General features: G+C 43.1%; 1 protein-coding gene across 2 annotated transcripts in view; it reads left to right on the top strand.

Annotated features, from left to right (window-relative positions):
• LOC110533100 (Down syndrome cell adhesion molecule-like protein 1 homolog) overlaps positions 1 to 16,899 on the top strand; it is a 194,009-nt gene that overhangs the window by 57,558 nt on the left and 119,552 nt on the right. For both annotated transcript variants that reach the window (XM_036990185.1, XM_036990184.1), the window contains exons 4-5: positions 11,542 to 11,688; positions 11,872 to 12,150. In XM_036990185.1, coding sequence (XP_036846080.1) covers positions 11,542 to 11,688; positions 11,872 to 12,150 — 426 coding nt within the window. The remainder of the gene's footprint in view (positions 1 to 11,541; positions 11,689 to 11,871; positions 12,151 to 16,899) is intronic.

The following is a 16,899-nucleotide window of genomic DNA, read 5'->3' as shown; positions in this document are numbered from 1 at the left end:
AGAACCTTGAGACTTCCTTAATATTAGAGATTGTACTCCAGCTGTTATTAATAAAGATACACACATCTTATGTTATTGGACTCTGCCGTTCTGTCCTGCTGATGCATAGAATAAACAGCTGGATGTACACTGAGTGTACAGAACATTAGGAACACCTTTCCATGACAGACTGACCAGGTGAATCCAGGTAAAAGCTATGATTGCTTATTAATGTCAACTGTTAAATCCACTTCAATCAGTGTAGATGAAGGGGAGGATTTTAAGCCTTGAAACAATTGAGACAGGGATTGTGTATGTATGTATGCTTTGAACGGGGTATGGTAGTAGGTGCCAGGCGCAACTGTTTGAGTGTGTCATGAACTGCAACGCTTCTGGGTTTTTCACGCTCAACAGTTTCCCGTGTGTATCAAGAATGGTCCACCACCCAAAGGACACCCAACCGACTTGACACAACTTTGGGAAGCATTAGAGTCAACAAGGGCCATCATCCCTGTTGAACGCTTTGGGCACCTTGTAGAGTCCTTGCCCTGAGGAATTGAGGCTGTTCTGAGGGCAAAAGGGGGTGCACCTCAATATTACAGTGTACAGTGCATTTGGGGAAGTATTCAGATGTCAAGGATGATCAATGGAAACAGGAAGCACCTGAGCTCAATTTCAAGTCTCATAGCAAAGGGTCTGAATACTTATGTAAATAAGGTATTTCTGTTTTTTATTGGTAATAAATTTGCAAGACTTTCTAAAAAAACAGTTTTGGCTTTGTCATTATGGGGTATTGTGTGTAGATTGATAAGGATGTTTTTATTGAATCAATTTCAGAATAAGGCTGTAACGTAACAAAATCTGGAAAAAGGGAAGGGATCTGAATACTTTCTGAATGCACCGTATAAACTGTTATCCATGTCCTTGTTCAGCCATGACTCCAAGAAGCACAGTATATTCCAGTCCCTTTGATAAGATAGTCGTGAACGGAGCTCGTCCAGTTTTTTCTCCAGTGATTGTACATTCGCCAATAGAACAGCCGGTAGAGCCGGTTTATTCACTGGCATCAGGGGGCCGGCGCACCGGCCTCTATCGCACCGTCTCTTCCTTCTTCAAAGGTCGGGGATTTGGACCTTGTCCGGGATAATCAACATGTCTTTCGCCTCCGACTCTTCGAAGTAGAAGACCTCATCCAAATTGAGGTTAGTGATGGCTGTTCTGATGTCCAGAAGCTCTTTTCGATCATAGGAAACGATGGCAGAAACATGATGTCCAAAAAAAGTTAAGATCGACTCCAAAAAATATACAATGAAGCACAATTGGTCAGGAGCCCGTAAAATGTATGCTTTCCGTAAAATGCTTTATAAAACAGTCTGTGTGTGTCCTGTTGTTTACACCTGGTCTGTAGCTCATTCACTGAATGTCTTATTGTATGTTGTTTTTTCCAGTTTATGGCCTTTTTATGTGAGTGTGCTCTGTCGGTGTGTGCTCTGTCGGTGTGTGCTCTGTCGGTGTGTGCTCTGTCGGTGTGTGCTCTGTCGGTGTGTGCTCTGTCGGTGTGTGCTCTGTCGGTGTGTGCTCTGTCGGTGTGTGCTCTGTCGGTGTGTGCTCTGTCGGTGTGTGCTCTGTCGGTGTGTGCTCTGTCGGTGTGTGCTCTGTCGGTGTGTGCTCTGTCGGTGTGTGCTCTGTCGGGTGTGTGCTCTGTCGGTGTGTGCTCTGTCGGTGTGTGCTCTGTCGGTGTGTGCTCTGTCGGTGTGTGCTCTGTGGTGCATTTGAGGTCTGTCTCTGGCCAATGAGTGCCTCGCAGTCTCTATCCATGCAGTCTCTGTCGACTTACTTTGTTTGTGTGAGAAATAGAAAGAGAAGGAGAGGTAGAAAGAGAGATTGAGTGAGATCTGTCCCTCTTGGCTGGGTTGTGACACTCCTCTGCCACCAGAGCTCTAATAGGGATGGACCAGTCAGCTCACTCAGTGCAGCTAATGCAGCACACTGCCCCAGGCCATTGACTAGGCTAAGGCACAGCACAACACACACACACACACACACACACACACACACACACACACACACACACACCATGTGGTCGTCTCGCTCCCTCCCTCTAAATCAAGGAGGAGGGGGCAATGGTCAGTGACTGTGGGATGTTTTTACTTACTGAGATCTGTTCATCCTACAGCTATTGCAAATGTATGTACAGTTTCAGTTTACTGTGTGTGTGTGTGTGTGTGTGTGTGTGTGTGTGTGTGTGTGTTGTGGAGCAGCAGGTAGCCTAGCGGGAAGAGCTTTGGGCCAGTAACCAAAAGGATGGTTTGAATCCCCGAGCCGACTAGGTTAAAGCTCTGTCGATGTGCCCTTGGGCAAGGCACTTAACCCTAATTCCTCCTATATGTTGCTCTGGATAAGAGCGTCTGCTAAATTACTAAAATGTAAAGTGTTGTCAACTGTTGTTGCTCGTGTGTGTGTGCGCTCTCCAGGGACTCACATTAGCACTGCCCTCCCAGATGTTACCAGGCACTTGAAACACACATCATGAATTATGTAGCCCTGTTTCCACGTCTCTCCCTCTGATATTTATAGGTCTGCTTTATATATCTATCCTCTTTGTCTGTTACTAGGTGTTTATAAGGTCCCTGTAGTCTTTAAAGGGGTGTCCTATAGCCCTTTTATCTGTGTCTATAGTTGTCTGCAATGACACTGTGACCCTCGACTATTTTTCTGTACAGTAATTTTTCGTGTGCCCCTGATTAGGTATTTATACAGTATTTAGGTAGGATCTTAATTTGATCACCCTGTTGCATGACAACATTTTAAACTTGAAGTATATTTGAGGTTTAAAAAGGCTTCTGAAGTTGTAATTTCCGTTTTGAATTTTCAGACTTAATTTTCCCTCAATAAACATTTATCAACCCCTAATTTATTATAATCAACATAATAATTCAAATTTCTTGTTGCTGCAGGATTATCTTCCTGCTTTAGCAAACTGACTCAAATTAAGATCCATCATCTGTAAGGCAGTGCATATGTCCTTGGCCTGTAGTTTCTACAGTATAGATACAGTGGGGAGAACAAGTATTTGATACACTGCCGATTTTACAGGCTTTCCTACTTACAAAGCATGTAGAGGTCTGTCATTTTTATCATAGGTACACTTCAACTGTGACAGACTGAATTTAAAAATCCAGAAAATCACATTGTATGATTTTTAAGTAATTAATTTGCATTTTATTGCATGACATAAGTATTTGATACATCAGAAAAGCAGAACTTAATATTTGGTACAGAAACCTTTGTTTGCAATTACAGAGATCATAAGTTTCCTGTAGTTCTTGACTAGGTTTGCACACACACAGACTTTCAGTTCCCTCCAAAGATTTTCTATTGGGTTCAGGTCTGGAGACTAGCTAGGCCACGTCAGGACCTTGAGATGCTTCTTACGGAGCCACTCCTTAGTTGCCCTGGCTGTGTGTTTCGGGTCGTTGTCATGCTGGAAGACCCAGCCACGACCCATCTTCAATGCTCTTACTGTGGGAAGGAGGTTGTTGGCCAAGATCTCGCGATACATGGCCCCATTCATCCTCCCCTCAATATGGTGCAGTCGTCCTGTCCGCTTTGCAGAAAAGCATCCCCAAAGAATGATGTTTCCACCTCCATGCTTCAAGGTTGGGATGGGGTTCTTGGAGTTGTACTCATCCTTCTTCTTCCTCCAAACACGGCAAGTGGAGTTTAGACCAAAAAGGTATAACTTTCTCCCATTCCTCCTCTGGGTCATCCAGATGGTCATTGGCAAACTTCAGACGGGCCTGGACATGCGCTGGCTTGAGCAGGGGGACCTTGCGTGCGCTGCAGGATTTTAATCCATGACGGCGAAGTGTGTTACTAATGGTTTTCTTTGAGACTGTGGTCCAAGCTCTCTTCATGTCATTGACCAGGTCCTGCAGTGTAGTTCTGGGCTGATCCCTCACCTTCCTCATGATCATTGATGCCCCTCGAGATGAGATCTTGCATGGAGCCCCAGACTGAGGGTGATTGACCATCATCTTGAACTTCTTCCATTTTCTAATAATTGCCCCAACAGTTGTTGCCTTCTCACCAAGCTGCTTGCCTATTGTCCTGTAGCCCATCCCAGCCTTGTACAGGTCTACAATTTTATCCCTGATGTCCTTACACAGCGCTCTGGTCTTGGCCATTGTGGAGAGGTTGGAGTCTGTTTGATTGAGTGTGTGGACAGGTGTCTTTTATACAGGTAACGAGTTCAAACAAGTGCAGTTCAAACAGGTAATGAGTGGAGAACAGGAGGGCTTCTTACAGAAAAACTAACAGGCCTGTGAGAGACAGAATTCTTACTGGTTGGTAGGTGATCAAATACTTATGTCATGCAATAAAATGCAAATGAATTACTTAAAAATCATACAATGTGATTTTCTGGATTTTTGTTTTAGATTCCGTCTGTTACAGTTGAAGTGTACCTATGATAAAAATTACAGACCTCTACATGCTTTGTAAGAAGGAAAACCTGCAAAATCGGCAGTGTATCAAATACTTGTTCTCCCCACTGTATAGTGGTTTATGGGGATGTTGTGTCCTTTTTTATTTATTTAACCTTTATTTACTAGGCAAATTCTAATGTTTTCCTGCACAATGGCCTATCAGTCTCTGTGTGGGGTCGCTGACCCCTCCCCCCTATTTAAAGTCACACTGGTTAAATTGGGACAGAGCAGCCAGTGGAGCAGAAGAGACGAGTTCCCAATGTAGTGGAAACAACTGGACTGTACCCTCTCCCTCTGTCTTGTACCCCTCTATCTATCTCCCTCGTTCTCTCCTCCTCCCCCTCTCTCTGTCTCCTCCTCCACTTATAGACTGTTACCCCCTCTCTCTCCCCATCCTCCTCCTCCTCATTGCTCATTGTAAATGTTAGTAGAGTTAAAGAATAGAGTCTGGGGGGTTGTCTGTAGGTCATAGTTTCATCAACAAACAGACCAGAGGAGAGGAGAGGAGAGGAGAGAAGGAGGAAGAGAAGGAAGGATGATTGAGGGATGAGGTAAGCGGTCAGGATTAGTTAGGGGAGAGGGCTGTAGTTAGAACGAGACGGTGAAGCGTAGCTTTTTAATGAAAATATGACAAAGCTCATGTCTTTTTCTATCTTTCCAACCCCCAGCCCTTACTGCCCACCATAGATCGGCAGAGGGAGAGAGAGAGATTCAGATATCCCTCACTCATTCTGTAGATATGACTGATAGTGAAGGTTTCTGCGTTAATCCTGACATGACTGAACTGTGTGGTCATGCTAACAAAGAGCCTTTTGTGTGCTAGATGGAAAGGGGCGGGGCTAACACAGCAGGATTAGTTATAACACATCGGTGTTGCCAATAAAGCTGCTTTGAATGTGAATTGAGAGGAGTGAAGAGGGCACCATTGATAAATTGTGCATTAGTGGAGGGGGTGGGGGGTGGGAGGTGTATATATTTAATTGGCTGACACCTGCTACTACTTCAGCCTTTTAATGCACCAGGAGAAAGGGGGGAGTGGAGAAAGCGAGAAAGGGGGAGGGAGTGTTGTGGGGTCTAATTTTGAATTCAGACACAGCACCTATTCTATTCCATTCATGGGTTAGTATAGCTTTGTGGATATGTTAACAATATGATTGGAGCACACTACAATGTGGCTGAGCTGTTATCTACTCTATCCTTGGCTCAGCTCTCTTCCCCTATTCTCTTCCCAGTCACCTTTATCTATGATTCACTCTTTGTTGATTCACTCTCTATTGGAGTGATTCTCTGTCCATGGTGCTAGTTCAGTAGGTTGATTCACTCTCTATTGTAGTGATTCTCTGTCCATGGTGCTGATTCAGTAGGTTGATTCACTTTCTATTGGAGTGATTCTCTGTCCATGGTGTTCATTCAGTAGGTTGATTCACTTTCTATTGGAGTGATTCTCTGTCTGTGATTCACTCTTTATTGGAATGATTTACTGTCCGTGGTGCTGATTCAGTCAGTTGATTCACTCTTTACTATAGTAATCACTCTGTTCTCTGTTTTTAGTGTGCTGATACCCTGTAGATGGTGCTGATATAATTGCAGTGCTGTTTTTTATTCAGTTTTTTTTTATAGCTAGGGCCAGTGTTCTCTTATTCTATTTTAAACCTGCTGAGGCTCATGCCTGTGTGTGTGTGTGTGTGTGTGTGTGTGTGTGTGTGTGTGTGTGTGTGTGTGTGTGTGTGTGTGTGTTTGAGTATGTGTACGTGTGAGTGTATTTCTGTATGCGAGCATGTTCCAGCACTACAGACAGAATGTCTCCCAAATCCACTCAGTTTCTTCTTTCTTTCTTCTCTCAGTGACAGTCCCTTCTCTTTCATCCGTTGTTTATCCCCCTCTCTCTTCCCACCTTCTCCCACCCTCTTCCCTTCCCTCCAACTCTTTCTCTGTTGAAGAGGGGGGGCAGGGGAAGACAGATATCTAATGTCAAACTATGAATATCCTCTCTAAGACACTTCCACATCTATGGAACTTTAAATCATCCCTTCCTTTTTGAGATTTTGAGTACCACACTCACTCTAATTATTTACCAATACAAAGATGCCTGAACTTTGACCCACTAGTGTGTGTGTGTGTGTGTGTGCGTGCACTCGTGTGTGTTTTGGTGCCTCTCTGTCTGTTTGCCTACAGTGAAGTAGGGGAGGGGCGGGCGAGTTAGCGAGCGACTGCACCCCAAACATCGTCACAGAGGTACCCGCAGGATGGGAAGCAGCCCCTAGCAACAGGGAGAGAGGGAAGAAAGTGCGAGAGCGGGAGGGAGGGGGGAAAGACGCAGAACATCAATAAATAATGGCCCCAGTGAGGAAGTGGAAATATGGGCCTCGTTAGCTGTGTGCCGCTGTCTTCATTTGCATGTGAGGAAACGAGGCTGCTACTGACTCAAACACACTTTCACACAGTCACATACACTGGCTCAGACCCACACCCTACCCTACTGCTGACGTTACACACACACACTGTCTCTCTCTCTATCTCTCTCTCTCTCTGGTTCTCTGTGTGTATATCTCTATCTCTCTCTCTCAACCTCTCTCTCTCTCTCTCTCTCTCTCTCAACCTCTCTCTCTCTCCCTCTCTCTCTCTCTCTTAACCCCTCTCTCTCTCTCTCTCTCTCTCAACCTCTCTCTCTCTCTCTCTCTCTCTCAACTTCTCTCTCTGTCAATTCAATTCAATTCAATTCAAGGGGCTTTATTGGCATGGGAAATGTGTTAACATTGCCAAAGCAAGTGAGGTAGATAATATACAAAAGTGAAATAAACAATAAAAATTAACAGTAAACATTGCACATATAGAAGTTTCAAAACAATAAAGACATTACAAATGTCATATTATATATATATACAGCGTTGTAACAATGTACAAATGGTTAAAGTACATAAGGGAAAATAAATAAGCATAAATATGGGTTGTATTTACAATGCTGTTTGTTCTTCACTGGTTGCCCTTTTCTTGTGGCAACAGGTCACAAATCATGCTGCTGTGATGGCACACTGTGGAATTTCACCCAGTAGATATGGGAGTTTATCAAAATTGGATTTGTTTTCGAATTCTTTGTGGATCTGTGTAATCTGAGGGAAATATGTCTCTCTAATATGGTCATACATTGGGCAGGAGGTTAGGAAGTGCAGCTCAGTTTCCACCTCATTTTGTGGGCAGTGGGCACATAGCCTTCTTCTCTTGAGAGCCATGTGTGCCTACGGTGGCCTTTCTCAATAGCAAGGCTATGCTCACTGAGTCTATACATAGTCAAAGCTTTTCTTAAGTTTGGGTCAGTCACAGTGGTCAGGTATTCTGCCACTGTGTACTCTCTGTTTAGGGCCAAATAGCATTCTAGTTAGCAGACTCTCATGCCGAATTGAGTCATAAGCTTTTTTGAAATCAGCAAAGCACGAGAAGACTTTGTTTTGGTTTGTTTGTTTGTCAATGAGGGTGAATACGTGGTTTGTCGTACGGTAATTTGGCAAAAGCCAATTTGACATTTGTTTTCACTGAGGAAATGTACAAATCTGCTGTTAATGATAATGCTCAAGATTTTCCCAAGGTTGCTGTTGACGCATATCCCATGGTGTAAGGAACGATGCTGCAGAAGAGAAGCAGATACGGGGATGTTTAATTAGGAACGGACATGCAACGGAATAGGAACAACGTCAGCACTGGGAAACACAAAGACAGACGGCAATCAATGCAGCAACGGGGAACAGAGCAGGGAACTGACACATACAGGGGAGGTAATGAACAGGTGATTGAGTCCAATATCGCTGACGCGCGTGACGAGGGACGGCAGGTGCGAGTAATGATGGGGGCGGGAGTGCGTAATGCAGGGCAGCCTGGCGCCAAGTGCCAAGGGGGAAGAGCTGGAGCAGGCGTGACACACAGTAGTTATTGGGGTCAAATTTGTCTCCACTTTTGTGGATTGGGGTGATCAGATTCTAAGATTTGTATTTGATCTTGTAAATATTTTAGCTGTTTGTTCTTTGTTATTGAGCCAAAAAGATTGGTGAAGGGGTTTATCCACACATCTCCGTTTTGTATAGATAACTCTTCATGTTGTTGTTTGTTTAGAGTTTTCCTATTTTCCCAGAAGTGGTTTGATTCTATGGATTCTTCAACTACATTGAGCTGATTTCTGACGTGCTGTTCCTTCTTTTTCAGTAGTGTATTTCTGTATTGTTTTAGTGATTCACTGTAGTGAAGGCGTAGTCTCAGGTTTTCTGGGTCTCTATGTTTTTGGTTGGATATCTCTCTCTCAGTTGCTTCCCCCATATCTCTCCCCATCTCTCTCCATCCTTATTTTAGTTGTTCTCCCTCTCCTCTCTCTCCTCATACAACCCTCCCAGATTCTGCCTGCTACCCAACAGCATGTCTATAGGTTTTGTAGTGTGTTCCAGGCTGACTTGAAAGCAGTGTGATTTTGACAGGGAAGCCCACCAGCAGGCCTTCCTGTCCTGTGTTTGACAACAAGCCCCAAGCTCAGCAGTCTAACCCACATAATTACAGTATTCATTGACATACACACACACAGACACGCACATACACATAGAGACATAGAGAGGTGCCCACGCTTTTTTGTTATTCCGTCTCACACACAGACACACATACTGTATGAACACACACACTCACTTTTCTCCTCCTGCTCTTCCTTCTTCTGCTCCACCTTGCCTTTAATCTTTCACACCCTGCTTGTTCTCTGCTGACCTAGTGTGTCCTTGACTGACAAGCCCAACAGAGAGCAACAGGCCGGTGAGTAGCAGGGTAACATGGTAGCAGGGTAACAAGGTAGCAGGGTAGATGGGTGGCAGGGTAGCAGCATAACAGGTTAGCAGGGTAACAGGTTAGATGGGTAGCAGGGTAGAAGCGTAACAGGGTAGCAGAGTAGTAGGGTAACAGTGTAGCAGGTTAGCAAGGTAACAGGGTAGCGGGGTAATAGGGTAACAGTGTAGCAGGATAACAGGGTAACAGTGTAGCAGGGTAACAGGGTAACAGTGTAGCAGGGTAACAGGGTAACAGTGTAGCAGGGTAACAGGGTAGCAGCGTAACAGGGTAACAGTGTAACAGGTTAGCAAGGTAACAGGGTAACAGGGTAACAGGGTAGCAGGGTAACAGGGTAGCAGCGTAACAGGGTAGCAGCATAACAGGGTAGCAGGGTAACAGGGTAGCAGCGTAACAGGGTAGAAGCGTAACAGTGTAGCAGGGTAACAGGGTAGAAGTGTAACAGGGTAACAGTGTAGCAGCGTAACAGGGTAGCAGGGTTACAGGGTAGAAGGGTAACAGTGTAGCAGGGTAGAAGCGTAACAGGGTAGCAGGGTAGAAGGGTAACAGTGTAGCAGGGTATAAGGGTAACAGTGTAGCAGGGTAGAAGACAAACAGGGTAGCAGCGTAACATGGTAGCAGGGTAGCAGCGTAACAGGGTAGAAGCGTAACAGGTTAGAAGCGTAACAGGGTAGTAGGGTAACAGGGTAGCAGCGTAACAAGGTAGCAGGGTAGAAGCGTAACAGGGTAGCAGCGTAACAGGGTAGCAGACCAGCAGGCTAGAAGAGGGAATGTGGTGAACTGGCTCTTTATCTGGTGCATCACATTGGCTTGCTTCTCACTTTATACAGTCAAGTCAGCATGAATAGAATTTTGGGGAGTACAGTGATTTAGTAATTAATATTTTACTCTGTCTGCCACTCTGCTTAACAACAGACAGAAAGGGAGACGAGAGACAGAGAGAGAGAGAGAGAACGTGAGGGAGAGAGAGAGAGGAAGAGATAGAGGAAGGAAAGAGAGAGTGTGTAAGGGGAAAAAGTGATTGTGAGGGCTAAGACGGATAGATCGAGAGAGATGATTAAAGATAGAGAAATTGAATAAACAAGAGAAACAATTAAGATGGGTGGATAGTGGAGGAGATCATGTGATTAAGATGGCTCCTGTTTTGGAGGTGTCTCCACAGCATCTGTTTGTGACAGATCTCTCTTTCCCTAGTTCTATCCCACTTTCTCTCTCTCTCTCTCTCTCTCTCTCTCTCTCTCTCTCTCTCTCTCTCTCTCTCTCTCTCTCTCTCTCTCTCTCTCTCTCTCTCTCTCTCTCTCTCTCTCTCTCCCTCTCTGTCTACATGTCAGTGTGTTGTGACAGCGTGGCGGTTGGTGTTATGGGGGTTGAAATCTTAAAGTGCACATTATCCTGTAAGGCTTAATTCAGGGGTGCAAACAAGGGCTGACTGTGAAATTACAGCCCCTGTACCCCTACCCTCAACACACACACAGTCTGTCAGCCTGCACAGTCTCCCTCTCTCCCTCTCTCCCTTCTCCCCTCTTTCCTTCTCTCTCTCTCGCTCTCCCTCTCTCCTATCTCCCTCTCTCCCTCTCTTCTCTTCTCTCTCCCTCTGCTCTCTCCTCTCTCCCTCTCTCTCCCTTTCTCCTCTCTCTCCCACTCTCCCTCTCTTTCCCACTTTCCCTCTCTCTCCCTCTCTCCCTCTCTCCCTCTCTCTCCTCTGTCTCCCTCTCTCTCCCTCTCTCTGCCTTTATCCCTTTCTCACCCTCTCACCTGCTCTCCCTCTCTCCTTTCTCCCTATCTCTCCCTCTCTCCTACTCTCTCTCTCCTTCTATCTCTCTCTCCCTCTCCCCCTCTCTCCCCTTCTACCACTTCAATAAGTGGGCAGGGCCTGTCAGATTGGCACAGGCTGAAAATAGGGCACAGTCTGGCAGGGTACATCACACACTGACCCACTTACCAGACCTGGGCTCATCTTGTTGTGTTCTATAACCACCACAACAATGATAACATTACTGGAGTAGAGATGGTGATAAAGACTGTACTGTATGTGATGAGTGTTTGACCATTTTTGACTGACCAAAGTGTTTCACAATGTGATTATATTGCATGTTTGACAGAGAGTTCAGTGTGTTTCCTCTTGGCAATGACAGGTTGCCAAGGATCTGTATATTTCAGTCACTCTGCGCTGACTAAGTTGTTCGTTGAGGATGTTTAGTTATTTTGAGGCTTTGTTAAATAGTTTTACCTCTGTCTTTCTCTCTCTCTCTCTTTCTAACAGCTAACAGGTTCTTCCTGACATCCTTTGGTGCTCTGTACATCTCAGATGTCCAGAAGGAGGATGCCCTCTCCACCTACCGCTGCATCACCAAGCACAAATACAGTGGAGAGACACGCCAGAGCAATGGAGCCAGGCTGTCTGTCATGGGTGAGTAGGACTGTGTGTAAAGTATGTCAGTGTCAATATTTCTCAGAATCCCAGTATACAGTGTTCTGTGTGTGTAATATACAGTATGTCTGTGAATATGAATAAATAGTATGTGAGTTATTAATCAACATCCCACACCCTTCCCCAGTCCAAAGTGTAAGCTGTCTCCCCCCTCTCCTCCAGACCCCACAGAGTCGTCTCCCACTATCCTGGACAGTTTCCTAGCGGGGGAGGTGCGGGCGGGTCTGAGTGTGGAGCTTCCCTGCATTGCAGCAGGGTACCCCAGCCCCACAGTGCGCTGGCTGAAGGACGGCCGCCCACTGCCTTCCGATGCCCACTGGACGCGGCGCCTCACAGGTCTGACCATTAGTGACCTCAGGCAGGAGGACAGCGGCAGCTATGCCTGTGAGGTCACCAACAGCTTCGGCTCCAAGGAGGTGTCCGGAGCACTCTATGTCATAGGTAAGGAGATGAGTAGAGGGGGGGCTAGAGAGTGGGAGTAGGGGGGGGGGGGGGGGGGGGGGGGGGGGGGGGGGGGTAAGGTTAGCACAGACCCCCAAAACAAACAGCCATATACAGATACACTCACACACACACCTTCACACATATAGTGTATAGTAACATATTATGTATAATAACATATCATGTATAGTACCATATAATATATAATAACATATAATATATAGTAACATATAATATATAATAACATATAATATATAATAACATATACTGTATAATAACACATAATATAAAATAACATATAATATATAATAACATATAATATATAGTAACATATAATATATAGTAACATATATTATATAATAACACATAATATATAATAACATATACTGTATAATAACACATAATATATAATAACATATAATATATAATAACACATCATATATAATAACATATACTGTATAATAACACATAATATATAATAACATTTACTGTATAATAACACATCATATAAAATAACATATAATATATAATAACATATAATATATAATAACACATAATATATAATAACATATACTGTATAATAACACATAATATAAAATAACATATAATATATAATAACATATAATATATAGTAACACATAATATATAATAACATATAATATATAATAACATATAATATATAATAACGCATTATAAATAATAACATATACTGTATAATAACACATAATATATTAACACATAACATATAATAACACATAACAGAAAATAACATTTACTGTATAATAACACATAATATATAATAACATATAATATCTATAATAACAAATATTGTATAATAACACATAATATATAATAACACATAATATATAATAACACAAAATATATAATACAACATAATATACAGTTGAAGTCGGAAGTTCACATACACCTCAGCCAAATACATTTAAACTTAGTTTTTCACAATTTCTGACATTTAATCCTAGTAAAAATTCCCTGTTTTAGGTCAGTTGGGATCACCACTTTATTTTAAGAATATGAAATGTCAGAATAATAGTAGAGAGAATGATTTATTTCAGCTTTTATTTCTTTCATCACATTCCCAGTGGGTCAGACGTTTACACACTCAATTAGTATTTGGTAGCATTGCCTTTAAATTGTTTAACTTGGGTCAAACGTTTCGGGTAGACTTCCACAAGCCTCCCACAATAAGTTGGGTGAATTTTGGCCATTCCTCCTGACAGAGCTGGTGTAACTGAGTCAGGTTTGTAGGCCTCCTTGCTCGCACACACTTTTTCAGTTCTGCCTACAAATGTTCTATAGGATTGAGGTCAGGGCTTTGTGATGGCCACTCCAATACCTTGACTTTATTGTCCTTAAGCCATTTTGCCACAACTTTGGAAGTATGCTTGGGGTCATTATCCATTTGGAAGACACATTTGCGACCAAGCTTTAACATCCTGACTGATGTCTTGAGATGTTGCTTCAATATATCCACATCATTTTTCTCTCTCATGGAGCCATCTATTTTGTGAAGTGCACCAATCCCTCCTGCAGCAAAGCACCCCCACAACATGATGCTGTCACCCCCGTGCTTCACGGTTGGGATGGTGTTCTTCGGCTTGGAAGCCTCCCCCTTTTTCCTCCAAACATGACGATGGTCATCATGGCCAAACAGTTCTATTTTTGTTTCATCAGACCAGAGGACATTTCTCCAAAAAGTACGATCTTTGTCCCCATGTGCAGTTGCAATCCGTAGTCTGACTTTTTTATGCCAGTTTTGGAGCAGTGGCTTGTTCCTTGCTGAGCGGCCCTTCAGGTTATGTCGATATAGGACTTGTTTTACTGTGGATATAGATACTTTTGTACCTGTTTCCTCCACATCTTCATAGGGTCCTTTGCTGCTGTTCTGGGATTGATTTTCACTTTTCGCACCACAGTATGTTCATCTCTAGGAGACAGAACACGTCTCCTTCCTGAGCGGTATGACAGCCTCATGGTCCCATGGTGTTTATAATTGCATACTATTGTTTGTACAGATGAACCTGGTACCTTCAGGCCTTTGGAAATTGCTCCCAATGGTGAACCAGACTTGTTGAGGTCTGCAATTTGTTTCTGAGGTCTTGGCTGATTTCTTTTCATTTTCCCATGATGTTTAGCAAAGAGGCACTGAGGTTGAAGGTAGGCCTTGAAATACATTCACAGGTACACCTCCAATTGACTCAAATGATGTCAATAACCCTATCAGAAGCTTCTAAAGCCATGACATAATTTTCTGGAATTTTCCAAGCTGTTTAAAGGCACAGTCAACTTAGTGTATGTAAACTGCTGACCTACTGGAATTGTGATACAGTGAATTACAAGTGAAATAATCTGTCTGTAAATAATTGTACTTGTGTCCTGCATAAAGTAGATGTCTTAACCGACTTTCCAAGAAATTTGTGGTGGTTGAAAAACAAGTTTTAATGACTGTAAACTTTCGACTTCAACTGTATGATAACATATAATATATAATAACATATACTGTATAATAACACATAATATAAAATAACATATAATATATAATAATATATCATATATAATAACATATAATATATAATAACACATGATATATAATAACTGAGCTAAACGACTACCGCCCCGTAGCACTCACTTCCGTCATCATGAAGTGCTTTGAGAGACTAGTCAAGGACCATATCACCGACACCCTACCCGACACCCTAGACCCACTCCAATTTGCTTACCGCCCAAATAGGTCCACAGACGATGCAATCTCAACCACACTGCACACTGCCCTAACCCATCTGGACAAGAGGAATACCTATGTGAGAATGCTGTTCATCGACTACAGCTCGGCATTCAACACCATAGTACCCTCCAAGCTCGTCATCAAGCTCGAGACCCTGGGTCTCGACCCCGCCCTGTGCAACTGGGTACTGGACTTCCTGACGGGCCGCCCCCAGGTGGTGAGGGTAGGCAACAACATCTCCTCCCTGCTGATCCTCAACACTGGGGCCCCACAAGGGTGCGTTCTGAGCCCTCTCCTGTACTCCCTGTTCACCCACGACTGCGTGGCCACGCACGCCTCCAACTCAATCATCAAGTTTGCGGACGACACAACAGTGGTAGGCTTGATTACCAACAACGACGAGACGGCCTACAGGGAGGAGGTGAGGGCCCTCGGAGTGTGGTGTCAGGAAAATAACCTCACACTCAACGTCAACAAAACTAAGGAGATGATTGTGGACTTCAGGAAACAGCAGAGGGAACACCCCCCTATCCACATCGATGGAACAGTAGTGGAGAGGGTAGCAAGTTTTAAGTTCCTCGGCATACACATCACAGACAAACTGAATTGGTCCACTCACACAGACAGCATCGTGAAGAAGGCGCAGCAGCGCCTCTTCAACCTCAGGAGGCTGAAGAAATTTGGTTTGTCACCAAAAGCACTCACAAACTTCTACAGATGCACAATCGAGAGCATCCTGGCGGGCTGTATCACCGCCTGGAACGGCAACTGCTCCACCCACAACCGTAAGGCTCTCCAGAGGGTAGTGAGGTCTGCACAACGCATCACCGGGGGCAAACTACCTGCCCTCCAGGACACCTACACCACCCGATGTTACAGGAAGGCCATAAAGATCATCAAGGACATCAACCACCCGAGCCACTGCCTGTTCACCCCGCTATCATCCAGAAGGCGAGGTCAGCACAGGTGCATCAAAGCTGGGACCGAGAGACTGAAAAACAGCTTCTATCTCAAGGCCATCAGACTGTTAAACAGCCACCACTAACATTGAGTGGCTGCTGCCAACACACTGACACTGACACTGACTCAACTCCAGCCACTTTAATAATGGGAATTGATGGGAAATGATGTAAATATATCACTAGCCACTTTAAACAATGCTACCTTATATAATGTTACTTACCCTACATTATTCATCTCATATGCACACGTATATACTGTACTCTATATCATCGACTGCATCCTTATGTAATACATGTATCACTAGCCACTTTAACTATGCCACTTTGTGTACATACTCACCTCATGTATATACTGTACTCGATACCATCTACTGTATCCTGCCTATGCTGCTCTGTACCATCACTCATTCATATATCCTTATGTACATATTCTTTATCCCCTTACACTGTGTATAAGACAGTAGTTTTGGAATTGTTAGTTAGATTACTTGTTGGTTATTACTGCATTGTCGGAACTAGAAGCACAAGCATTTCGCTACACTCGCATTAACATCTGCTAACCATGTGTATGTGACAAATACAATTTGATTTGATTTGATTTATATAATAACATATAATATATAATAACACATAATATATAATAACATATAATGTATAATAACACATAATATATAATAACATATCATATATAATAACATATAATATATAATAACATATACTGTATAATAACACATAATATAAAATAACATATAATATATAATAACATATAATATATAATAACATATAATATATAATAACATATAATATATAATAACACATAATATATAATAACATATAATATATAATAACACATAATATATAATAACATATAATATATAATAACATATAATGTATAATAACATATAATATATAACAACATATAATGTGTGTGAGAAATGGATGAGTATGAATGGTTGTGTGGTGTTTGATACCCTGTCAGATCAGGTCTCTAGACAGAGGACAGGACTGTAATGCACTGGGACTGAGCACTTCACACTACTG

Source organism: Oncorhynchus mykiss, chromosome 10, assembly GCF_013265735.2.
Source record: "Oncorhynchus mykiss isolate Arlee chromosome 10, USDA_OmykA_1.1, whole genome shotgun sequence".
In the NCBI taxonomy this organism is placed as follows: Eukaryota; Metazoa; Chordata; class Actinopteri; order Salmoniformes; family Salmonidae; genus Oncorhynchus; species Oncorhynchus mykiss.
The sequence above is the reverse complement of the archived record's forward strand: the minus strand, read 5'-3'. Positions and strand labels throughout refer to the sequence as shown.